A 26,118-nucleotide genomic window follows, 5' to 3' on the forward strand; every position below is an offset into this window, starting at 1 on the left:
CTCAAAAGAAAATAATTTGGTTCCTATCTTCCTGTGACCCCCATTTTTTCCCTGCAGTTTTGCAACTTTTAACAGAAAAATGGTTCCCTATAACTGCAATGGAGAATAAAATCATGTCACACTATTAAAAACCAATCTATGGGGTAAATCAGCAAAAGGAAAAATAAACATTAAATTAATTAATGAAAATCCTATTGAGATTTCTATTGTTGATTTAAATTTATTTCTTTAAGTTTATTTATTTACTTTGATGGAGGGAGGGGCAGAGAGAGAGAGACACACAGAATTCCAAGCAGGCGCCTCGCTGTTCAGGGCAGAGACAGACATGGGGATGGATCTCACAAAGGGTGAGATCTTGACCTGAGCCGAAACCAAGAGTCAAATGCTTAACCGAATGAGCCACCCAAGAGTCCCTTACTTTTTTAGAGGGAGAGAGAATGCACATGAGCAGGGGAGAGGGGCAGAGGGAGAGAGAGAGAGAGATAACCTTAAGCAGGCTCCACACTTAGCTTGGGGCCTGATGAAGGGCTCAATCACATAACCCTGGGATCACAACCTGAGCTGAAACCAGGGTTAGACTCAACAGAGTCACCCAGGTGCCCCTCTAATGTTAAATTTTTTATTTGAACCAGTTTACTGTTTCCATTAGATCTTTGAGAATCTAATAAAAAGGTATGATAATCTTGCATTTCATTGATATATATTAATTTCATATTCATTTCTTAGGGGACTTAGATCAGACATTTTCACGTAATCAAATAAAAATATTTAAAATATAAAAAGAAGTAAATAAATTTTGTTCCTATTAAGTGCCTAGAGACTCTGATTAATAAACATTTTAGTTATTCTTCCCTTCTCTGGACATTAGCCCTTATTCTGTCCTTTTTTTTTTTTTTTTTTTTTTTTCAATTTTTTTCAATTTACTTTTGACACAGAGAGAGAGACAGAACATGAGCAGGGGAGGGGCAGACAGAGAGGGAGACACAGAATCTGAAGCAGGCTCCCAGGCTCTGAGCTGTCAGCACAGAGCCTGATGTGGGGCTGGAACCCACAGACTGTGAGATCATGACCTAAGTCGAAGTCAGATGCTCAACCAACTGAGCCACCCAGGCTCAGTCCTTATTTCTGACATTGATATATGTTTGATAAAAGTTTACTTTTGCTTCCTCATCTATGCTGGATCAACACAGGTGTAGCCAAATACTTACACATTTTTAAGAAATGATTTTGATCATTATATTTGAATTCTGTCAAATAGTAATCTTACTTAAAAAAAAATTTTTTTTTTAATGTTTTTTTATTTGTGAGAGAAAGAGAGACAGAGCACAAGAGGGGGAAGGACAGAGAGAGAGGGAGACACAGAATCCAAAGCAGGCTCCAGGCTCTGAGCTGTCAGCACAGAGCCCAATGTGGGGCTGGAATTCAAAAGCCATGAGATGATGACCTGAACGGAAGTTGGATGCCCAACTGACTGAATTACCCAGGTGCCCCAGTAATCTTACTTTTTAGAGTCATAAGGTATGCGTACATATCAGCGAAAAACTCAAATCAGCAAACCAAAAAGTAATTTTGTAACAGAATTCAGTACCCATATTAGTAAATTCAAATTTCCAAGACCAATGCAACTTTTGGATTTTGAACATGATACCCTTAGACAGCAACTCATTTTGGAAAGTAGGTTTACTACTTTTAAAAATGCTATTTCCTATTAAGAAAACGTCTAATCCAGCTCTTACAAGCAGAGTTGCTTGTACACACAGCAAAGCTGGAATATAAAATACAAATGCCCACTAGAATCTAAGGATATCTTAGCCTTTCAGAATGCTATGTCCTAAAATTAATGAACTTTTCAAAAAAGGTGTTAATGTATTACTGTATGCTACAAGAGTTTATTCGTTTTAAATGTAAGTTTTTGCATCTGAGAATTTGTTTTTACAAGAGAGTTGTAAAAAAATGTGTTTTAAAATGAATTATTAGAAAGCATAAAATTTTGTAGCACCTGGGTGGCTCAGTCGGTTAAGTGTCCAACTCTGGATTTTGGCTCAGGTCATGATCTCACGGTCTGTGAGACTCAGCCCTGTGTCAAGCTCCATGCTGAGCGTGGAGCCTGCTTGAGAATCAATCTCTCTCTCTCTCAAAAATAAATAAAAGAGAAGTGAAATGAGAGAATAGTTTAAAAAGTAATCTCTCAGAACACTATATATATAAAAATCTAAGGAATGTACCCAAAGCTGAAGTGAGCAAAATTCAAAGCCTTATAAGTATTTTCTACTACACTAGAAAAAATAAAAATAAACTCATCCGACAAACTAATAGAGATTAAAGATTTAAAAACTAATGAATTAAAAACACAAAAATAAAAATGATAAATCAGAAGCTCATTCTTTAAAAAGTATTAAAATCCCTAACAGATATTTTTCTTCATTCATCATAAACATTTGGCTTTGTAATAAAAAGATGTAACCACAGGGGCTCCTAGGTAGCTCAGTCAGTTAAGCATCCTACTCTTGATTTTGGCTCAGGTCATGACCTCACAGTTGGGGAGCTCCACGTTTGGCTCTGTGCTGACAGTAAAGGAGCCTGCTTGAGATTCTCTCTCTCTCCCAGTCTCTCCCTGGCTAACACGCATACACACACACACATTCTCTCTCTCTCTCTCTCTCTCCCCCAAAACAAATAAATAAACTTAAAAATGCTTAGGTTATGGCAACAGGCATGATTTTTTAAATTTATAAAATAACTACAACTCTGTGTGTCTAAATTTGAAAATCTCAAATAAATAAACTTCTAGGAAAATGAAAATGACATATTGACTAAAATAATAGGTAGGAACTTGAACAGATTTGAAAACACTATCAAAACTAAGATCCCCAAATATACAATGGACTACTACTCAGCCATAAAAAAAGAATGAAATCTTGCCATTTGCAACAATATGCATGGATCTAGATAGAGGGCACAATGCTAAGTGAAATCAGTCAGAGGAAGACAAATACCATAAGATTTCACTCATTTGTGGAATTTAAGCAACAAAACAAGGAAAAAGAGAGACAAATCAAATAGCAGACTCTTAACTACAGAGAACAAACAGGTGGTTGGGGGGGGGGAATGGGTGAAGCAGGTGAAGGGGATTAAGAGTGCACTTAAAAATAAGCATACAAGGACAACAAAGTAAATTCTGTTAAAACCAGTATAGTGTAGACAGAACAGTCTGCTGATAAACAGATATTATAAACCTATGTTATAAAACATGGTAGTAATATAGCAGTGCAGGAATAGGTAGACAGGCAAAAGGAATAAAAGATCCAGAAACAAACCTATGCATACTAAAAGGACATTTCAAATTGTATCAGATAATTAAGAGTTACAGAATAAATGGTACTGGGACAAAAGGTGCGCATGCTCTTGTGTTCTCTCTCCTTCCTCCCTCTCTCTCTCTCTCCCCACCCCCCCCCACACACACCTAAATACATTTTAGAGAAAATAACACATTTGCACATATTCACATTATAAATTCTGTAAGAATATAAGTATGTATATAATAAAACTGTGTATAATGGTATTACTTCATAAAGGAAAAAGGAAAAGAGAAATACCCAAGTTAAAAATCCTTGTTGGGTAAAAATAACGAATTTAAAAAGGAAAATGACAATCTGGGGAAAATATTTACAATGTATATGACTTATAAAGGAGTTGGTTGTTACAACTATATACAATGATGAACATTACTTCAGAAAAAATGAATTTAAGTAAATTACAAATTTGGTAACATGGACTCCTATACCACCATGAAAAATTGGTTGGAAAGTTTAATCTCATGATAAAATATCACCAGATTAAACCAGAATCAACAAGAATATGTAACAGTGGCATCAGTGGCTAGTGGGATTACAAGAGAATATTCTTCCTGACATAATGATATTTTCTAAATATCTGCAATAGACAAGGATTAGTTTTTTAATATGAAAAATAAAAGCATGAAAAAACAAGGTGACCTTCAATTTGCAATGCACTGTTTATCCAATGAGAAGTGTTTATTGAATAACCAGAGCAAATAATAATACATAGCGTCCTCGAGATAGATATTTTGAAGTTACAGTCCAATTGCCTTGAAGTCTTTATCGCTTAAGACTATTGCTGAAAGTCCTACAACTGCAATATTCCTTTTTCACCAAAATAAGCATTTTATACTTTATATCAAGTATGCTCATTTTCCCTGTCCACTGTCTCCTCAATTCAGCTTCTAGCTGGCTGCCTCAAAGACCCCTAACAACTTGTACGATTTGAACTTGTACTTTACTCTTCCATGGGAGATGTGACAAACCCTTAGCTGGCAAAACGCCTTCCAGAAAAGAAGCCAGTGAGAAGAGAAAATGTTCCTTGTGGGCCTGGAAACAAGAAAGCTGGCCTGCTTACTTTTATCGACTTCATTCTCATGCAGACACTGTGCCTAGAACTGAAGGATGAGCGTAGGACTTGGGGGAAAAGTCATTCTCTCAAAGCCTCTTTCCCACATCATGTCTCTCTCCACTTCTAAGAACATTAAAATAATGTGCAAAACTGCCTAATGGGGATGAAATGAAGAAGCACAAAACTATTCCTACAGTGTCTGATTGAAAAAAATGTTTCTATTCCTCACCCCTAACAAAATATCTCTTCACGTGAAACACCACCAAGTGGTGCCACATTTGGGGCAATGGGAGGAGATTCCTACCTACGACCATCCCTTTCATTTGCTTTATTTACATCTACCTCATTTGTTTCTCAAAATAAACCTCCGAGGTAGATGGACTACCACTAGTGTTATTTTTACAGAGGAAGAAACCAAACTTCTGAAATTAAGTGACATGTTCGAGATCACACAGGTAGTGACTCTGAATCAATCCTGACTGCAAATTCTTCTCACTGAACAGTGCTGTCTCTCCTGTTCAAACCTCAGTAGCAGCAGCAACCACATCCATCCATCTAAGACACAGCAGGGACCTACTTACACATAAAACTTTGTTCAGGGCTTTAGATTTAGTAGTTTCTGGGGAATAGTTGTGAACATCCCCATCAAAAACTAGTAAGAGTAAGGAGAGGTCTAACAAAATCTTCTCACAGACAGTTTAGAAGGAGTGTTCAGGTGATCAAAGGCAGTATAGAGTGAACATCCCTATCTCTACAAATACTTCTTTTACTTGGCTTCTGGGACAGCATACTCTTATCTCACTGGCAACTTCTCAATCCTTCTGGGGAACTCAGTCTCTCTTGCTAAGCTTTCACTATTGAAGAGTAGCAGGTCTCAATTCTTGGACCTCTTCTCAAACTAAGTGATTGTAAGTGATGTCTTACAATCCTATGGCTTTAAATATAGTCTACTGGTGATGCTTAAGATTTGAATATCTTCAGTCTGAACTTCTCTGAATTCCAGACTCATATACTCCACTGTCTACCTGATAGCTCCACTTGGATGTTTAACAGACATTTTAAACAACATGAAAAAAACTCACAACCTTGCAACTTTCACTATCTCCACCATTATCACTCTAGTCAAAACCATTAACATCTTAGTATGGATTACTCCAAATGTCTCTTAGCTCATCCCCCTGTTCCCATTCTTTTCCCCTCCAGTCTTCTACACAAAACAGTCAGAATCACATTTTAAAAATGTAACACAATTATTTTGTTATTCCCCTGCTCAAAACCCTGCAATGAACTCCCAAAGCACTTGAAATAAATCAAACCATGCAATCTCTATCCAGCCTCATTTCCTCCTATTCTTCCTTCCTCTTGCTCAGTCACCTTCAGCCAGTGGTATCTATATTCACCGAATTCACCCATCCCTGCTGTCTCAGGACCACTGCACAGTCCAACCACACACCTCCATGGCATACTTCCTGACCTAACACAAGTCTCTGCCAAACATCACCTCCTCAGAGAGCAGTATTCCTTAACCACTCCTAAAACGGGAAGCTCTCAAGGTACAGAATATTGTCTGAAGAGGTTGTCTTTGGTGTAAAAGAGGGGAAGCAGATTAAGAATATACATTATATTTGCTTAAACTGAAAAAGAAATTCACCGGAATTATACACAAGAAATAATAAAAAGTTATCTACTGGATTAGAGTAAGTGGTAACTCAGCAGGCAAGTTGAGGGATATGAGGATTTTTCACATTATTTGTTTTTAGAAGTTTGATTTTTTTTGGAACCATTTGAATGTTCTATTTGAGTGACTACTTAAAAATAAATGAAAAATAGCAGTCCTCCATCACAGTCTATCCCTTTACTCTGAATTTTCTTCATAACACCTATGCTTACTTGACTTGCCATTATACAATTATCTGTATCACCTCACAGACTGTAAGCTTTACCCAGTACTGGAGAATATAATGGTTTTCCCCTTAACTAAAAACAAACAAAAAACCATGCAAATGGCTTTCATTATCTTTGTGTTGTCTCTTTTCTTAAGCATATTTTATTTATGCTACATTTATTCTATTTATAAATCCGCACAGCTTTGTCCTTGGCTATATCCAGTACACGGCCAGGATGAAGACATAAGAGGGCTGGTATGTTAAATTTATAAATGTCTAAAAGGCAGGAAGGGAAGCTAATCCCTTGGATGACAGAATCATGATTCAATAAGATCTCAACAAGTTTTAACTATGGCTACATTCAAGGAGATGATACTTGAAAGGGTTAAACAGTGCTTCAAAAAATCATCTACAGAATGGGAGAAATCTTAACATAGAAAAGACACTAGCTTATGATGACTGCATCAGTGGTTTCCAAACAGATTTTTCAAAAAACAAAATGAAAAACAATATAAGGTTGCCAACTTTTCATTGTTCATTTAAGAACCAAACCAATACAAAAAACCCAAGGCAAATATTAAAAGAAACTTACTACACATTATCATTTCATAAAGAAAGGTCATTTTAACATTAAAAAAGTAGAAATACAGAATCTCAAATAATCTTTTGAATTGTATAAATATAACTTGAAAAGCCATATAACATTTCCTTCTCTTTTTTTGCTTAGAAGTAGCAAAGGTTATTAAACAGTTAACACAATTTTAGACTGTAAACACAAGCGTATAGCTTGAATTAAAGAAAGGGATAATTTCACTACACTGTTTTTAGACCATAGCTGGAGAACTAAATATAAAAACAAGATCGGAACAAAAAGAACAGCATCAACAAAACTGAATGTAGTTGACAGAGATGAGAAAGGTAGAGGGAACAGCATCACATGAAGTTGTTAGGGTTGTAGTATTTAACAAGAAAAGAGAAGACCTGGTAGAGAAAAACCTTACTGTGGCCTACACTTAAGACAAAACTACAACCAATGGGGAGAAGTTACACAGGAAAGCAGATACCGGCTCTAATTAAGACCTTCCTATTACTCTTTCCAAAAGCTAAATGAGACATCCTATGCCTCATTGTTCGTGGAAGTGTTGTTCTTGGAGAAGCTGACTCAATAAAAGTCTCAGAGATATTTGTAGTAGGAGGTACACTGTACCAGATGACTCTAAAGTCTCCTCTAATTCTAAAAATTTGTGAATCAGAAAAGAGTAAATTTTGCTTTTTTAATTTACCAAAAAGAATGAGTGGAAATCTAGGCTTTTGTTAAAAAGACATAGGTTCAGTTATAGGCTCTACCACTTAGTAATGTGTGACACAGAGGCAAAATTATCACTAACTCTGGGTTTCAAATATTCTCAGATTTAAATGTGTAAAATTATACCTTACATACAAGACTCTTGCATTAATTACATACACATACACACACCTGCCGCCTGACAGTTAGTAGGTCTCAATACATGGTAGGTTGTTGTCATTTATTCAACAAATATCATGTCCCAAAGGGTAATGTCTTCTACATTATTTCTTACTGATATACTCAAATAATGACTTATTCTCTGCTATGTTTCATATTCTGTTTCTCAAACCTAAGCAATGCACGCTTGAGATTCTTTCCACTGTCATGTCCTGTACAATCCCTATATGGATTGAAGTAATTTTTGTAAGGTTTTCTTTAGCTTTGCTTTTGTTTGTTTTCTCTCTACCTTTGTTTGACATAAAAGAGGGCTTTATCATTGGTATACATTGACCATATCATTCATTTTAGCCAAAACATTTTTTTACAAAATAGATATACTGTTGCATAATCATTTCAGCTAGACTATATATCTACCTAGTTTAATCAACTCTACTACCAAACAGATGTCTTCTTATTCTTTTGTATTGCCCACAGCGACTAACTCATTGCTGAGCACTTCCCTCAAGAAATATTTGAGTCAATAAATTAAATCCCACTTCAACAAGGGTAGTTGATTACTAGAAATCTTGGTTATTAACCGAAGTTTATGAAATAAAGATGGTCTGAGGTTTCTCTCCATAAGAAACTCATTATTCTTACTGAAACACATCGACACATGATGTTCTCAATATTACCTACCCACCAAGGATTTTTCAGATGGCATCTAATTGCTCTTTTGTTATACTTACACTTCCATAATAATTTGTAACTGTACAGATATTTTAGCTGGCAATTTAGTACACTGCTGTCTGTTAAGTATTTATTAGGACACTCCTTGAAACCCCAATGTTCATGATAGAGAACAAAATCATTCATTTGAGAAAATCATTCATTAATTAAAATAGTAAAAATTATTTTACAGGAGAATTTTGTTGAATAAAAAAACATGTTAACAAGGTTAAACATACAGTGCTGAGTACTAGATGAGTGATATCTGATTGCTATCAGATGCAACAATAAAACTAGTTTTTTCTTCAGTGATAAAAGGAAACAGATACTTGAAATAAAGAAAATAGATCACTAAGCATAGGATTTTTAAATACACTTCGATATCTGCATCAATGGGCATAATGTATAATTTTGTAGCATAAATTTCATTATTTTAATGCTAAGATAGAAAACACAGATGGTTATTTATTTCCATACAAAGTAACTGACAACAGCGAAATTTACCAGTAAAATACATTTAAAGTTTGACTTAATACAATTCCCCGTGCTGCATTTAACAATAGATTACTTTTAAGTAAGCTAAAATTTAAAAGGCATATTACTAAATTCTTTTTTAAGTCTGTTGAAATGCAATGTAAAATTTAAAAGTTTATAAAGCAAAAAAGCACTTTGTGTGAAAACCAGCTCAATGAAAACACATAAATTTAATTTTGATTAAAAAGTTCAACAAAGATTTTTTCTCAAAAGGCAAGTTGCAAATAATATAATTCATTAATAGAAGAGAAAAATGAACTTCACAGGTTCTTGTTACCTGGCAATTTTATTTGTAACAGCTTACAGAGTTGATCACGCTATCAACTAATACTGAATGTTAGGAAATGCTATTAAAATATGGTTACTAACAAGTAGTAGGGAAAAGCTTCCAAGAGTTTGTTTTTATGAAAACCCCCTGGTAGGGCATCTTTCCTTACATCATAAGTTAATTTATAAAACTAAAGCTCCACTTCAGCAGAATTACTATTTTTACATCACAAAGAAAAGGACAAGATTAATACAAACTAGGGTATCAATGAACTTGATTGTCAAAGACAACTCAAGGAGCTGTAGAGAAGCTTTCCACAAATTTTCACAGGGTAGGCAGACTAAGGGACAAAACTGAAAGAGCACTCTGCAGGCACAGATCTTGGTTTGGCTCTGCCCTTTCATTAGCAGTTAGGCTCGGACAGACAAATCAGTGAACTTCCCAAGTTTTAGGGTCCTCCTCTGTGTCAAGTGCACTTAGATTGAGTTTTAAAACATCAAAATTCTACCGTATATACGAAGTTAGGAAGGATGAAAAACAGCCCTGGTTTTAGTTTTTCAAAAATAACGGCAGAAAAATACAAAATTATTTGTCCCTTGCAATGTAGTATTTCCAGAGCTGAATTACTAAATTTCTGAAGCATGTCCAGCTAGGGTTGTATCATTGAAGATTTAGATAGAGTACTCACAATGTAAGACTCTCCTCTCCCATTATTCCTCCACCTGCTCCTCCCCATCCTGCTTCATTCTTTCTTCCCCTGGTTTTAACGCCAGCAAACGGTTGTAAGCAATGAAAGCTTAAGATCAAATCATTTTAAAAGATGCATTTTCAATCACCTATCATCTGCCTCACTACATTTTTCCCAAACGAGTGAATTTTCATTAAGGGAATAAAAGTATTTATCAACAAAATCAGTAACAGAAAGGTAGGAGGCCTATTTTTTGTCTTGAATGCTCAAAAAACAAAACGGAAAGATGAAGCCTCATGTATTCCCTTAGGAACGTGAATGCGTTACCCACCCATCGAAAAAACAATTCTGCTGGTTCATTTCCCTGCTACACAACAGCCTCGTCGTCAGGCCCTTTCTAAGTCCACTCTTCCTCGCCATCTGGTAATTTTATATTTATCACCTTGGCAATGTTTGGACAGGCACCGTCCCTGTCTTCCAGGGGCTTATATTCTTCAAATAAATAAAACTCTGCTAAACACCATCCCCCCCCCCCAAAAAAAAAACCCAGAGTTTTTATAACTTAGGATACAAATCCCACGTCTTCCCGCCCTGTGTTATGCATAAAATGACGGGAAGCATACCCAAACCCCACATTTGAATCTTAGGACAATGAAGCCGACAGGAAGCCACTCTCTCCTCCCCCGGGTTTACTACAGAGCCAGAGCCAGCGCGGGTGCAGTCGCCTGGCAGGGTGCGTGACTCCACGTCTTCCACGCCCTCCAGCCGCGTCCGGAGGGCTCCTCGCCTGACCTCCCCCAAACCGCCCCACATCGCCAGACCAACCTCACAGAAAAGGCCGGCACTGTTAGCTGCTCGGATCGGGGCGGGGGGGAAAAATCCCTGCCCCGGCGGCAGCACAGCCATTCCCTCCGATGCTCCGCCCGCACCCCTAGCAAACTGCTACGACGCAGGGGGGAGGGCTGCACAAAGCCGAGAGAGGGCTGAAAACGATTCAAGACGTCCTCGGGAAGAGGCGGCGGCCGCGGGCCCGGAGGGACGGCGGGTGGGGCTGGGGGCAGGGTGGGGGAGGGGAGGGGAAGGGAGGGGGTGGCGGCGCCGTGCGGAGCCGCAGGGAAGCAACCCCGGCCGCCGCGGGCCGCGCCCCGAGCCCCCGCTGCAAACCCCGGAGGATGTGGGGAAGCGGCGGCGGCGGCATCGGCAGCGCCTCAACCGAGCCGCTGAGCGCATCACTTACCCCTCACCGCTGAGAGAGGGACCGGACGGGGGAGGCGGGGCGCGTCGCGTCCCGTGAGTCTCTCGCACGCCGTCCTCCCCCCACCCCGTCGTCGTCGTCGTCGCTGTCGTCGTCGTCGCTGCCGCTGCGGTCGAGTTCCCGGCCCTGAGCTCCGCTGGGCAATAACGTTATTCCACACACGCCCCACACATAGCGGTAACGGCAGAGAGCGGCCGCCCAGTGCGCAGGCGCCTGGGGAAAGGGCGAGGAGCCCGGCCCTATCCCCTCCTCCGGCCGTCCCAACGATCTCTTACTGCGCAGGCGCCAAACGCAGACAATGAAAAGGGGCTGTGTGGAGGGTCTCACCCAAAGGATTCTCCAGCTGCCTACTGCGCAGGCGTGCTCCAAAAAACCAGCTTGAACAATGAAGAGGACCCTGGTGTAAGGCCGGGACCGCAACTAAAAAGGACTACAGTTCCCAGAGGGCAGTGCGCCAACTCCAAGTGGAGGTCGGGTTGCGGGGCATGCTAGGAATTGTAGTGTCAGCCGCTTTCACAATCTAGGCTGTTTCGAAGATATAAAGCTTGTTTTTCTTGAGAATGTATTTGGCCATTTTGGCAGATGTCGCGGCTGAAGGGTGTAGAACTTGTTATTTGTGTCCTTGAGAAATTTCAAGGACCAACTGCAAGCCAGCAAATTTAGAAGAGTCAAGACCTTCAGTGAGCTCTTTCTGTCGATTGGGTGATCCAAACAGCAGGATGGGATAAAGGCAGGACTGAGCCAGGCTGGGCTACAGAAAAAGGGCGGAGCCTCCAGGCAGTCTCTTGGCAACCGGATCTGGCTGCCAAACCGCCAAACCTTGAGGCGCAATGACCTCTGGGAATTGTAGTTCAGTTGGAAGGGCCTTTTAGGAGCCTCGTGACTGCAGGCCCGCAGTCTGCGGACTACAACTCCCGAAATCAACCATGAGGGCGAATGGGTGGGAAGGGCCCCCAGCGAGCTCCGACCGGGATTCCATGCTCCCCAGTGACAGCGGCGGCAGGAAGCTGGCGGGTGCTACTCCGGCGCCAAGGCCTCTGGTTCCCCGAAGGGCGACATCGGACATTTCCCTACGTAACTCCCATCTCTGGGCCCCGAGTCTGTGCATGGCGAAGTCCCCGGAGAACTCTACCCTGGAGGAGATTCTAGGGCAGTATCAACGGAGTCTCCGGGGTGAGTTGCGCCGAACCTCTGCGCCCTAGCCCCTTGGTACCAGGCCCTACTGGGCGGGAGATGGCCCAGGTGCATTTCCTGACACCTTGGATTGGCCCCAGCCAATATGCAGAGGAAGATGGATGTTGCTGTGATCCTTGAGGGAAGATGAAGTCGTTTGTGTTTGTTTTTACAGTTAAGCAGTATTGTTTCCCTTGATTCCCATAGTTACCTGGACCAACTCCCTGAGCTTGACTTAGCATCTTTCTCACCCAAGTCCAGCAGAACCTCTTGGGTGGCTCTATTCCAAACTTGCCCAGTTCCCATGCTTTGCTCTTTAATCCAGTAAATTCCTTATTCACATTTTTTACACATTCCAACTGTAGTGCAATGGGTTGAATGTGATTTTTCGGACCAAGAAAAAGGAAATACTAATTATTTTAATCAGAACAGTTTCTATTTAGTCGTCTAAACTATTTACATACATCAAGTCATTTAAAACTTAACAACTTGATGAATACCCCTCTTTTACACATGGGGAAATCTAGGTGCAAAGAGATTAAGTTCGTCCAAAGTCCACATAACTGGTTAGTGGCTAAGCCAGATATTAAATTCAGTCAGGACTGGCCCCCTTAAAAGCTTTTTTTTTTTTTTCTTTATTAATCATGTCACAATTACTATTACTGAAACCTTGCTTAGTTAATTCAGGTTTTCTTAGTATGGTACCCTGTGAGTGAGTCTTTATAGAAATGATGTTCTTACTTGTAGATAGCTCTATCATCATGGGCATCATATATGCCATCTGGAAACCTCAGTTCTGTTATTTTAAAGTAGAAGTTATGGTATTGTCTACAGGGTTATTGTGAGGAGCAAATGAAATAATCCACGTAAAGCAGTGATTTTCAGCCTTTTTCTTTTTTACTGTTACACAGATATGACATATACATGTAAAAGTTTCATTGAAGAATATTCTACTAAATGTAATACATTCCACTTATTCTTTTGCATTTTCTTAACACTCTAGGCCATGACTGATAGTTTTAAATTTTTTTTTTCAACGTTTTTTATTTATTTTTGGGACAGAGAGAGACAGAGCATGAACGGGGGAGGGGCAGAGAGAGAGGGAGACACAGAATCGGAAACAGGCTCCAGGCTCCGAGCCATCAGCCCAGAGCCTGACGCGGGGCTCGAGCTCACGGACCGCGAGATCGTGACCTGGCTGAAGTCGGACGCTTAACCGACTGCGCCACCCAGGCGCCCCATGACTGATAGTTTTAAAAAGTTAAAGTGTTTAGAACAATGAGTCATTTAACAATTCAGTGCCTACTATATGTAAGGCATACTAGCGATGGGGATACAATAAAGAAGTAGACAGAGTCCCTGTCCCCATGGAGCCTCTGGATTAGTGGGAGGAAAAAACAATAAATAAAATAATGACAGATTACTATGACAGAGAATAAGGGTAAAAATCACTGCTTGGCACATAAGCACTCATTAAATGTCAGCTGCTATTTATAATTGGGACTTGCAGCAAAGTGAAGATTTTTCGAAGAGACTAGAAAGTTTACCTTCTAGTAACTCTAGATTTTGTAAGGGTTATTATGTATTGTTTCCATCTGTCAACGTGTTACAAACTGTCAATATTCTTCATGCTCAAACTGCATGAGTAAAATAATTGGTCTTGATGAATGTTTTCATCAGCCTACTGGTATTTCAAGAGCTGTTAGATACAGAAATAACTACTTTTAACTTCTCATTTGAAAGCAAGAAAAGTACTGTGCACAATGATAATGAGTGATTTTTTGAGGTTGGTGAAAACAATTTGTTCTCTGTTGTAAGTTTCTGCTAATGCTGCTCTTCCTCTTGCCTTATTTTGAACCTTTATGTAAGCATTGGGGGCTTAATTTTAGGCATTTTAATGCAATAAAGTTAATTTCAAACTAATACTGCTTTCAGTAATTATATAGAGTGGAGAGTTTTCATTCAAAGATGATACATTTAGAGATAAATTATAAATGTAGTGTGATAGTAAAGAACATTTATAATCAGAAGCAAACATAAAGAAGAGAAAAAAGTTAAAGGTTTTTTTCAAGTGATGGTTTTCACAACAAATCAGGAAATGGATCCTGAAATTTTTCCTGGGTTTTCATGACTTATTTTATTATTTATTTAGTAGCATTTTAACTTTTATGTTTATTTGGTTTATATAACAGCTTATGGGGGCACCTGGGTGTCTCAGACAGTTAAGTATCCGACTCTTGATTTTGGCTCAAGTCATCATCTCACAGCCCTGTGTTGGGCTTTCTGCTGACAGCACAGTGCCTACTTGGGATTCTCTCTCTCTGTCTCTTTCTGCTCCCACCCCCAAAATAAATAAACTTTAAAAAAATTATAGCACATGGAAAGAAACAACCAATCCTGAGTTAAAACACATATAGAAGTTCTTTGCTTCACACATATAAAAATTCGTGCTTCTGAATAAACAAAGTACAGTGGCATTATTTTACACGTGGAACTTCATTATTTTCAGTGTTTGTGCTTAATAACTTGAGAATTCTGTTACTATACAATCAGATAAAAGGTAATTTTAAGTACTTCTGTCTTATTTTGGTTTGGTTTTCTTGCTTTGTTTGTCTTTGTTTATCTGCTATTATGTCCCCAAAATGTTTTGCCTTGTTTGTGCTTAAAGAAAGGCTCATAAGCATTCTTGGTCCTTCCTCACATGTTATTTCTCTGGTTCCTAAATAACTGTACATGTAATCGTTATTAATACCCATTCAATTATATTCAGCCAGGAAGTAGCCATATAAAAACGCAAAATGCTTTCACAATTTTCTATGATAATCCCTCATTTTCATAGCTTTTCCTCAGTTCTTTGCTTTAAATGTAATTTTAGGGACTATTATAGTATATTAAGAATTTGAAGTTCTCATTTGAAAGGCAGAGTCAACCTGCTTTCTTTCTTATGAATCTTGAGTGGGATTCTTGCCTGTCCTTGACCTGTGATCTTAGAGCAGCCATGGAAGGAGGGAACCTGTTTGCAGACTCCACACTCCCCTCATCCTTTTCCTTAGGCCTCCCAGATGTGACCCCTCTTTATCCTCTCTAAAGGGATCTCTGGCTTTGGCTTGTCTGTCTGCGCCGCCACTGCAAGAAGTTAGAGAGATTTAGTGACTGTCCTTCAAAGTAAGCATTCTGACAGAAAAACTAGAAGGCCTCATTACCCCTCAGATCTGTAATATGATTGCTTCACAGTAGGTGATCTGAAAGTCTCCAGAGTGGGGAAAAGTGGACATATCCCATGTACCCTGAGAATCACAGAGCTTAATACAGAAGTGAAAGTGACTTGGGAGGTCACCTGGCAGTATGGCTAGGTGTTCATCCCCTTTGTGGTTAATATAGGCAGCTAGCATTCAAGACCTACAGAAGGACTGAGGATTGTCTTGGGAACTGCGGAGAGTAGCATATAGCTCTTCTCTCATTGAAATCTGATTGAAATCTCTCATTGTACAAGGCCACAAGGATATAAAATAACTAGTATGTAGCCAAGAAAGGGTCAGAAAAACCAATTTAACAGGGAATCCAGGCTGTTTTCAGTCCTGTACCCTGAATGTAGTGCTATGGTAATGGAAAGAAGGAGAGAACTTGTTAGAAGAGCAGTGTCCCAGCCTTAATAACACAATGATGTCTAGTCCATTGCTGCAGTGTTAGCTGTGGGTACAGTTGTGTCAACAGCACTGCGTTCATGACTCACCTATTCACGTAGGTCCTGACCACCTTTGGTTAGGTGAGCATAAAGAAATATGGAACAAACTTGAACTGTGACAAGAATACAACATTTTCCATATTTTAGCCATTAACCAGCATTTTAGATACTGGTTCCTCATTTTCTTTCAACATGGTGGCATTCTGGGCTCTAGATTGAATTTGCGTAAGAGTATAGTGGAGTCAGAGGAGAATGTGGAAGCAGGAGCCGGGTCACTGAAATCTTACTATGGTTTTGCCAATAACTATCGGTGTCACCTGAGGCAGTCAGTAAACTGTTCTTGGATTCTTGTTTCCTCGTCAGTAAAGTGAAACATTTGGACGAGGTGGCAGAATTACTGCCTTTAGGACCCAAGCAGGTGACAAAATGTGTGATGGCCTCGTGGAAGACACTAGGGAATGGTGAGGCTTATGGCCAAATTGGGCAGCTTATGCTTTTTTCTAAAAACATTGGAATTTCTTTCCTTTTCTTCTCCCTTCCACACTGTGCTGGCCAAGCAGAACACATCTGAGAGCCGGTTCCTCCTCCAGGCACTTCTCTCAGACCCCTGGGTTTCTAACATCCCTTCCATCAACACTGATTGGCCCCATGCGCATGATAAAAGGTTATGTGTCTCTCTTATAAAAATGAGAGCTAGAGTGGAACTAGGCCCATAGAACATGAGAAGTTGAATATGGGAAGAAAATACATAATTTGAGGGGGAGGGTGATTCTTTTCTCTGTAAATTGATCTAGTTTGAGAAAACTGAAGATAACATTGATATTCTATGTTTTACTTATATGTATGATTGGCACATCCCCACAGATTCTATAATTTTTTTTTTTTTTTTTCCTTCCAGGGAAGGGCTCACATCTGTAGAAGGCCTGTGTTAATCTTAACTTGCCAATACTTTGGTCACTGAATTAGCCAGCTGTGATATCATCTGGACCTTGCACAAACTTAACATGTGTGGAACTTAAGTCAAGTTCTTCCTTTTCTCAGTTTTACTCATGAAACTTATATTTCTTCTTTTTGTTTTTGCTTTTCTTAACTGTTTTCTGCATATTTTTATATTCTTTGCCATGTTTGCTGTATATACGCTGTCTCGCTCCCTCTCTCTCTCTCTCTCTCCACAGCTAGTGTTTGATTATTTGTTTGCTTTACTATCAGCCTCATTGAGACCAATGTAATAAAGGCCCCAGAAACATTCATTACGAATGGAAAAATTATTCTGGTATTTCACTGCAGACTGAAACAGCTCTCTTTTCTCAAAATTAGAGGCATGGAATGGTTTGGCTAGTAATAAGTAAGGATTGGTAATGCAAATGAAATTTGTAAACATTTGAGTTTCTTTTTGGGGCTGATAAAATTTAAATTAAATGTATTCATTTTTTTGTTGTATGTGCTCTAATGGCTTTTCTTTTTTAAAAAAATTTTTTTTTTTTTAACGTTTATTTTTGGGACAGAGAGAGACAGAGCATGAACGGGGGAGGGTCAGAGAGAGAGGAAGACACAGAATCGGAAGCAGGCTCCAGGCTCTGAGCCATCAGCCCAGAGCCAGACACGGGGCTCGAACTCACGGACCGAGAGATCGTGACCTGAGCTGAAGTCAGACGCTTAACCGACTGAGCCACCCAGGCGCCCCTCTAATGGCTTTTCTTAACACTTTTAACTTTTATGACCATTTCTTCTACCACAATAACAAAAGCCAGTATCTCATCCATACTACTGATGAGATAAAATAGGCAAAAGACGGGACTTAGAAGCCAAAAAAGAAAAGCCAGCAAAAACCTGTTTTACAAGTAAAGAGTCATCCCTGGAATTATCTAGAACCAAAACAATGCTGAGCGTTATGAAATTGTATGGGCATTTTCACATGTTCTTGGTCAGAAAAAGAGATTAAGTTACTCTCAAACTATTGAGAAACTGAGAATAATTATATTTTCTCTTGGGATGTTTACAAACTTATGCTCTGATCACTTCCCCAGTGTGTGCTGAGGTTTTCTACCTTTTCATTTAGTGATAGTCCTGTCAAGGTCAAACGGTAGAGAAAGTAGCTTGAAATGTACTTGTGTACTTGCCAAAGCAACCTTGATGGGGAGGAGGGTCTTCTTCAAAGCCCACTAGAATATTTACAGGAATGATCACCCAAGGTGTCTCTGAAAAATGGCTCTGAGGTGTAACTATTGCTTCATGTGTTAAGTCTTGAAACAATATGAAGCTAAAACACGAATTTCAAGTTCTCAGTTATAGTAGGTATAACGCTTTCTCCTGACACCTGGATCAGAGGTGCCCCATCGTGGCTGTGATAGATTGTAGGTTGTGCACTGTCCACCACCACTACTGTGGCTGAATTGCTCACTGTCCTGCCCATTTTTCATTAACAGGTGACTGTAGTTACCATGTCGTAATGTGGGAAGTCTCTCCTCGGAACTGAACAGTGGCTATCCTGTTTTATTGCTCTAAACCACTGGTTCTCAACCAGGGGTGATTTTTTCCACCCAGGGGACATTTGGTAATGGATGGAGACATTTTTGGTTGTCACACCTGGTGGTGGTTTGGGGGGTTAATTTCGACTGGCAGCTGGTGGGTAGAGGCCAGGGAGACTGCTAAGTATGCACAACACAGGCCCTTACAACAGAGAGGTATCAGGTGCAGACGTCAGAAGGGCCGGGTTGAGATACTGTGACCTAGAAGTAGCAAGGCCTTGCTCTTAGCCTTTGTTCCTCGAGAATCATTCTTTTTTTTTTTTTTAATTTTTTAACATTTATTTATTTTTGAGAGAGAGAGATGGAGTGAGAGTAGGGAAGGGATAGAGAGAGAGGGAGACACAGAATCCGAAGCAGGCTCCAGGCTCTGAGCCATCTGCACAGAGCCCAATGTGGGGCTCAAACTCACAAACTGTGAGATTGTGACCTGAGCTGAAGTCGGACGCTCAACCGACTGAGCCACCCAGGCGCCCCAAGAGTCATTCTTTTTTTTTTTTTTTTAACGTTTATTTATTTTTGAGACAGAGAGAGACAGAGCATGAATGGGGGAGGGTCAGAGAGAGGGAGACACAGAATCTGAAACAGGCTCCAGGCTCTGAGCTGTCAGCACAGAGCCCAACGCGGGGCTTGAACTCACGGACCGCGAGATCATGACCTGAGCCGAAGTCGGACACTTAACCTACTGAGCCACCCAGGCGCCCCAAGAGTCATTCTTGAGAGTAATTACCATCAAGGATACAGGTTGTATCGGTTGTGCAATCTGCCAGTCTGGCTAGGATGACTTCCTTATCAGTGGAAAGTGATGGGTGCGTAAATCCTCCCAGGTGGTGCCCCAAATCATACCTGGCATATCCCCCATTATGTAGATAGCCAGTCTCCTTGATTTGCCAGCATCCACACATCCTTCACGATCTTCCACACACTGCTTTCTTAAGATGCTGACATTCTTATTCAGATTATCTTTCACTCCCGGTGCCAACCGCTTCACATTTTTCAGCTATTAGTGTCTTTTATGACAGTATTTTCTTTTCGATCTTGTAGTTTCTGGGTACTTCTTTTAATCCCTTTCACTATCATAATTGCCATTTCCAGATCTGGCTCTGCCTGACTTCGGATTATGCTGTTCTTATCTTGGTTGCCCTACCTGTCCGTCCCCAGGTGAACAGTGACCACAATCTTCTGAACGAGCTGAGGCCCAGTCAAGGGTGGACAGACAGACGTATCTCTTATCTCGCTGTGGCTTCGTTTTTCTGCTTGTCTGCCCTGGTCTGAGCTTGTTTAGAGGAGTGCAGTGCATCTCAAGTCCCAGGGAGCTCTGGTCCGTTGCATGGTTTCTGAGAGACAGCTGGGCACTACCCAGGGTGCGGTCCCCCCTCCCTGTCACTGGAGTACTTCTTGTTCACATCTCCCTGTGCAGATGGATAAGGCAGACATTAATAATTCATGGTGGGTCTACAAGTGATGATCCTTCCTAGCCTGGGACTCCTTTGTCTTGGCGAAGACACCTTGGTGAAGAGAGACCTGATGGTGAGCCGGGAGGGAACTGGATTACTAGAATGATGAAGACAGACTGAAATTGGCCAACAGTCAGCAGCTCATTCACTTTCGGGGCTCTTTGTACAGATTGATGTTTGGACAGTGCACCCCCAGAAATACTGTTTACTTACCTTTATGTTCACGTGACTCTGTAGGACTCAGAGGTCCTGTTTGTGTTTGTCTTCATAATTAAGTTTATTTTCAATGCATGGGTGGTGTGTTGAAATCAGGATGCAGCGTGAAATACTCTTCCTGTCCTCTCTGGAGAGAAGAGGAAAGGAGTATTCTTTCTGTTTCTCGGTTATAGATAGATAAAGTTGTGCCCAATAGTAATGGGACAGGAAGTGATAACTGGCGCCTCCTGTCTAATGTGGTGGGTAGCAGATAACTGCATGTGGGGAGTAGTGTTCCTTGTAAGGATTCTGGGGCCTTCAGTTACAGTGGTTCCAGCTGAAAAGCAATAGGGTTTCATTTGTTTTAAGTCATCTAAGCATTATTCCTCCTCAGGACTGACTTGGTTTGTCTGTTACACTGTATAATTATCATTGCTGTGTATATATTGAAGAGCATTTCACATGTTTTGAAATGTAGTATTGAAATGACTTAAAACTGTCACCTCCTTAGTTTTAGTTTTAGGATGCAGTTCTTGCTAATTCCTTCTCTTCCTCTCTGATCCTAATAATTGAAGTCAGTAATTGCAAAACAAACAAACAAACACAAAAAAAACACACAAAAAACCCCACAAAAAAACCCAAACCGTGTTTTGGATATCACTTTTCTTCAGGATAGTTATTGGTTTCAGTATCTCACTATTTCATTAATAACTATTTTCATAGCATAATTTTAACATGTAGTCTTTGAATATTATAAATTCTAAAAGATTAAAGAAGAAAATTGGGAAAGGGATTAAAAGAGCTCATGAAACTCTACTGCCCTTGTAATCTGATTACAAGAACTCTACGTATAGAGTTTCAACTGCAAAATTGTTCCAGATTTCCTTTCTTTTTCCTAATGTAGCTTATTAGTTTTTAGTCAAATTATGTATAAATAAATAATTATTCTTTATCTTAGAAGTGAAATCATTTCTTAGCTCCACAGAGCACACTTTTCTTTGAGGGGTTGGGGAGGGGCAGAGAGAAAGGGAGAAAGAATCTTAAGCAGGCTCCACGCTCAACAAAGAGCCTGACGTGAGGCTCAATCCCGTGACCCTGGGATCATTACCTGAGCCGCAATCAGGAGTTGAATGCTTAACTGACTGAGCCACCCACATGCCCCCGACAGAACACACTTTTAGTGTTAGTCAGACTCTGTTTCCTTTCTAATGGATGCAGTAAAGGTAAGTACTTTATTCATAGATTCCATGTGTAAATCTAAAGCTCTGTGAACTAAATTTCTTATCAAGTAACACTTTGGTTTTCCGTTTCCATTAACAAGTCTCTTTAGAAAATCCGAAGTTATGGGAAAACTATTGCTACTTCTTATTTTGCTAAAACTAGTAATGTGTCTTATCCAGGCTTTTCTTAAACTCATGATGAGTAAGAGGAAGCCAGGCTCAGTTAGTATTTAGCACCGATGGCCTGTCACAGAAAGGTCTGTGCAGAAATAGGATTGGTGTGTGGAGAGAAACGTAGAGATAAATGCAGTGAGTCTCTTGTGTAGTTAATAATAAAATTTCATTGTTGAACCCTGACCTGAAAAACCTGTTTTCTTTAGTTTAATCAAGAAATAAAATGAGTTCCTCTAAGAGAAGAACCTATGTTAGCTATTTTGTAACACAGAGTGTATTTTTTTTTTCTCTTACTTTTTCTGTTCTAAACTTTGAAATCAATGAGCTTGGAGAAAATAAAATCTGTTTTTCAAGGTCCTGCAGAATATATGTTTGTAAATATATTTTCATCCATGGCTGGTAATGAAAAGATAGTTGTTTTGTTGCTCTCTTAGAGTTCACATATAGGTGGCAAAGATTAGGAGCTTTTCTGCTGAGGCCACAAGAAGAAACAGATCTAAGTTGTCAAAGAAGAGCCTAGATCAGAAGAGTAAGAATGTCATTGGCCATCATTGTTATGAGTTGCTCCTTCTTAGGGAACGTACCATCTCCTCTAAGGATCTGTTTTTTTTTTTTTTTCAATGTAGTTAAGTTTTTTAAGCTTATTTATTTATTTTTGAGAGATGCACCAGAGACCATGAGTAGGGGAGGGGCAGAGAGAGGGAGAGAGAGAATCCCAAGCACACTCCGTTCTCACAAACTGGGAGAACCTGAGCTGAAATCAAGAGTTGGATGCTTGACTGAGCCACCAAGGTGCTCCTCTCCTCCGAAGACCTTGAGGATTGTTTAGATGCAATCTATCTGAAATAGATAATAGATGTAGGTGAATTTGCATGGGAATCCATCTTTTTCTAACATAAATTTTCATATTAGATATATGTAGATGTTTGGTAAATCAATGAGTGAATTAAAAAATAATTTTCAAATACAAATGTCAGAATATGAAAATGGTGACAGAAATCGGGGTCCCAGCTCTAATGTACAAGGAACATTTTTTGTTAAAGGTTTCTAGATTGGAACCAGTGAATTGAATCATAAGAGATTAGCAGAAACAACAAGTTTAAATGGAGAAAGCACATGGACCTTAATTAGTGAAATTGCCAATCGATTGCCTGGTTCTCTAGTTGTTCTACTGTAAAAATATCCATAAAGTAGGATAGGATTATTATTAATGCCATCACTAGTGTCATTAATAGAGGTCTTTTAAAAAAAAATTTTTAATGTTTATTTTTGAGACAGAGCGCGTGTGTGAGCGAGCGGGGGAGGGGCAGAGAGAGAGGGAGACCCAGAATCCGAAGCAGGCTCCAGGCTCTGTGCTGACAGCACAGAACCTGATGTGGGGCTCAAACCCACAAACTGTGAGATCATGACCTGAGCTGAAGTTGGACGCCTAACCAACTGAGCCACCCAGGCACCCCAGTATAGGTCTGTTTTCAATGTAAGTCTTGGATCCTTTGCTGAAAATGCTTTCGGGTAGGTATTTCACTGCCTAATTACTTTAGTTACCTGTTGCTGAGTAGCAAACCACTGTAAGGCCTGATGGCCGGCAGCAACAACTGGAGGCATTTGGGTATCTCTCGGATCTGTGAGTTGACTGAACTCAGCTGGGCATTTCTTCTGGTCTCTTTTCTGCCATTGCAGTTACATGGCCTCTGGGGCTGGAGTCATCTAGAGGCCCTGCTGGGGTCAGCGGGGCCGGACTCCTCTCCTTCCCTTGTATAGTCTCAGAGCCTCTCCTTTCCACATGGCCTCTCCACAATCTCTCCATCAGGCAGACTTCCTACTTAGTGGCTTATGGATTCCAAGCGGGAGGAAACAAGCTACCAGACATTTCAGAAATGAAGCCTGGTCTGGCCTCGTGTAACTTTTGCATTCCGTTGGCAAGTGCAGGTCACTGACTTACTCTGTTACAGCCTGGGAGGGGACAAGGGCATGAGGCTAGATTTGTGGGAGGCTATTTGTAGAGATGAACTACTACAGTAATATGCCTTCAGATACTTTGTTTCAGACTGTAATGTTAAGTATGTGCTAATGAGCTGAAGCTCCAATTCTAGGGGTGTTGAGGTTCACTAAGCGACACTTTCTGCAAGTATGTGGTCAGCAAGCAGGGCAGAAGAAGGACTGTACTGCAGAGGCTGGTACTATGAGCACATCACCTATTTCAGTCTTGACCAAAACGCGGCCGGGTAGTCAACTGTCTCCTGTTTGGGGAGGGACATCTGGCTCACAGGGCAACTGGGCTTCCCTGGGCAGGAACTTGGTGTGGAGTCCCTCTTGCCGGTTCTGCCCACCCACCCCAGTGTCTCCAGGAGGGGAGGGGGGAGCACTTTCTGGGGTGGGGTTAGTGCTTGTAGGGTGGGGAAGAGCTCTCCCATTATCCTCTTTGGCGGTAGAGCTATACTTAGTGAATATCCACCACCGAGATGTCAGGGACCTTAGAGATCATCAGGTCTAACCTCTGACCCATAAACTTCATCTCTGTCTTCCTCTAGCACTGTCTTCAGCAGGCTAGAAACAAAACTCTGCTTTTTTTCCATGAAGTATGACAAACAATTGCTTCTTTAGAAACCGTCTTTTTGAGTAAGTGTGCATGGTGGCATGCAGACTTCCCAGGCCCTGATTCTCACCTGGCTGTTGTTGCAGAACGTGCAAATAGAAGCATTCACCAACTGAAATGTGCCCTGAGAGAAGGTGATGTCACCGTTGGAGAAGATGCTGCGGGTCCCAGTGTGGAAAATGAGGAAAATGAGGAAAATGAGGACGCTGGGACTGCCTGGCATGAACTGCGACACAGCCATGCCGGTGAGTGTGGATGGATAACAGCCCGGGTCTGAATGACACACAGAGAATATTCTACATCCCGTACAGTAAGAACTCCAGTCCACCCTCTGCTCTACTGCTAGGCTTTTCTTCCTCAGACACAAACCAACTACTATAATCCTCTTGCTTAATATTTTGTTAATGTTTATTTATTTTTGAGGCAGAGTGCCAGTGGGGAAGGGCAGAGAGAGAGGGAGACACAGAATCCGAAGTAGGATCCAGGCTCTGAGCTGTCAGCACAGAGCCCGACACGGGCTCAAACTCACCAGCTGTGAGATCATGACCTGAGCCGAAGTCAGACACTTAACTGACTGAGCCATGCAGGCGCTCCTTAATATTTTTCCTTTAACTTCGTGATGCCTATAGGCTGAAGTCCCAATTCCTTTGTGTGTCTTAGCAATATTTTCTTAAGAGGCTCCAAGATACCTCTTCAGCCTCATTTTTCTGTCCTCCTCCCAGCCACCCATCTTGCAAGGCATGTTCTAGTGCATACCAACCTACTGGCCCTGCTTCTATGCCCTTGCATAGGCCACGCCCTCCAAGTGGGATTTTTCGGACCCTTTTCTGCTTGGTAATCTTCTGTTCATCCTTCACAGTGTTAGCTCCTCCATAAAAACAGGCATGATTGGGGCGCCTGGGTGGCTCAGTCGGTTGAGTGTCCGGCTTTGGCTCAGGTCATGATCTCGTGGTTCGTGGGTTCGAGCCCCAGGTCGGGCTCTGTACCGACAGCTCAGAGCCTGGAGCCTGCTTCAGATTCTGTGTCCCCCTCTCTCTCCGCCCCACCCCTGCTTGTGCTCTGTCTCTCTCTGTCTCTCAAAAATGGATAAACATACAAACAAATTAAAAAAAAACAGGCATGGTTAGGCGCTTCCTCTTCTTACGGCACTACGTGTAGCTGCTGCTCTACATGTGAACTTACTCTATCGTCTTGTATCTGTCAGTGGATCTCTCTTGCTCGGTGGATTCTTAGCTCTTACGTGGTAGAGATTTTCTCATGTTTGCCTTCGGATCCCCACTCCATGGCACAGTTCTTGAGGCCTATAACATGTTTAAACAATATTTGTTACGTGGATGGAAGCATGGATGGGTGATGATAAGCCTCTGCAGTAAGGCTGATGAAACCATTGTGTTTGCTCTCCAGTTAATCAGCTCAAAGCTTTGTTGCGCCAACAAGCAACTAAGGAAAGTGAGGTGTCTCCATCAAGAAGGCGAAAAGTGTCCCCTCTGGTAAGTCTCAACATCTGCAACCCGACAGGAAGGAACATTGTCTCTGTGTTTTAACTCCACAATGTCGTTTCAGTAGTACATTTTGTCGATAGATTCTGAGCAAGACATTCTAATAATGTAAAGCATTGAAAGGAATTATCTTTCCTCTGATTATTTTGGCTGAGGAAGAGGCAGAGGGAATCCTGAGTTTTAAATCTATTGTGTGCTTGAAAGATGTAAGTGAGGAAACAGTTTGGAAAATTTACTTTGCAACTGTTAGCAAATATAAAAAAAGGAACAATATATGGAAAAGAATTGCCTTTTTTTTTTTTACAGGCTCCTATTGATATCCTATCATTTTTAGAATTTACTTAATTATATATCTAGCTGTCCTTTGTAATATTTGT

At 40.7% G+C, this 26,118-nt stretch overlaps 2 protein-coding genes across 24 annotated transcripts in view; one reads left to right on the forward strand and one right to left on the reverse strand.

Moving 5' to 3' along the window:
- The window catches only part of CEP170 (centrosomal protein 170), a 126,071-nt gene extending 114,654 nt beyond the window's left edge, over window positions 1-11,417 (reverse strand). For 4 of the 10 annotated variants that reach the window (XM_053909389.1, XM_053909382.1, XM_053909387.1 and 1 more), the window contains exon 1: window positions 11,200-11,415. The gene's annotated coding sequence lies outside the window, so the exon portion shown is untranslated. Of the gene's footprint in view, window positions 1-10,787; window positions 10,998-11,199 lie in introns of those variants that run through there. The other 6 variants (XM_053909388.1, XM_053909384.1, XM_053909380.1 and 3 more) reach the window with 3 other exon arrangements.
- A 204-nt stretch (window positions 11,418-11,621) lies between these two features.
- Window positions 11,622-26,118, forward strand: part of SDCCAG8 (SHH signaling and ciliogenesis regulator SDCCAG8) — a 245,817-nt gene continuing 231,320 nt past the window's right edge. For all 14 annotated transcript variants that reach the window (XR_008424699.1, XR_008424700.1, XR_008424701.1 and 11 more), the window contains exons 1-3: window positions 11,622-12,390; window positions 24,329-24,487; window positions 25,647-25,732. Coding sequence is in view for 11 of the 14 variants with exons in the window: in XM_019422827.2 (XP_019278372.2) it covers window positions 12,144-12,390; window positions 24,329-24,487; window positions 25,647-25,732 (492 nt within the window). In the remaining 3 variants the exon portion in view is untranslated. The remainder of the gene's footprint in view (window positions 12,391-24,328; window positions 24,488-25,646; window positions 25,733-26,118) is intronic.

The sequence above is a fragment of the Panthera pardus genome, unplaced genomic scaffold (assembly GCF_024362965.1).
Source record: "Panthera pardus isolate Hobbes unplaced genomic scaffold, ASM2436296v1 HiC_scaffold_21, whole genome shotgun sequence".
In the NCBI taxonomy this organism is placed as follows: Eukaryota; Metazoa; Chordata; class Mammalia; order Carnivora; family Felidae; genus Panthera; species Panthera pardus.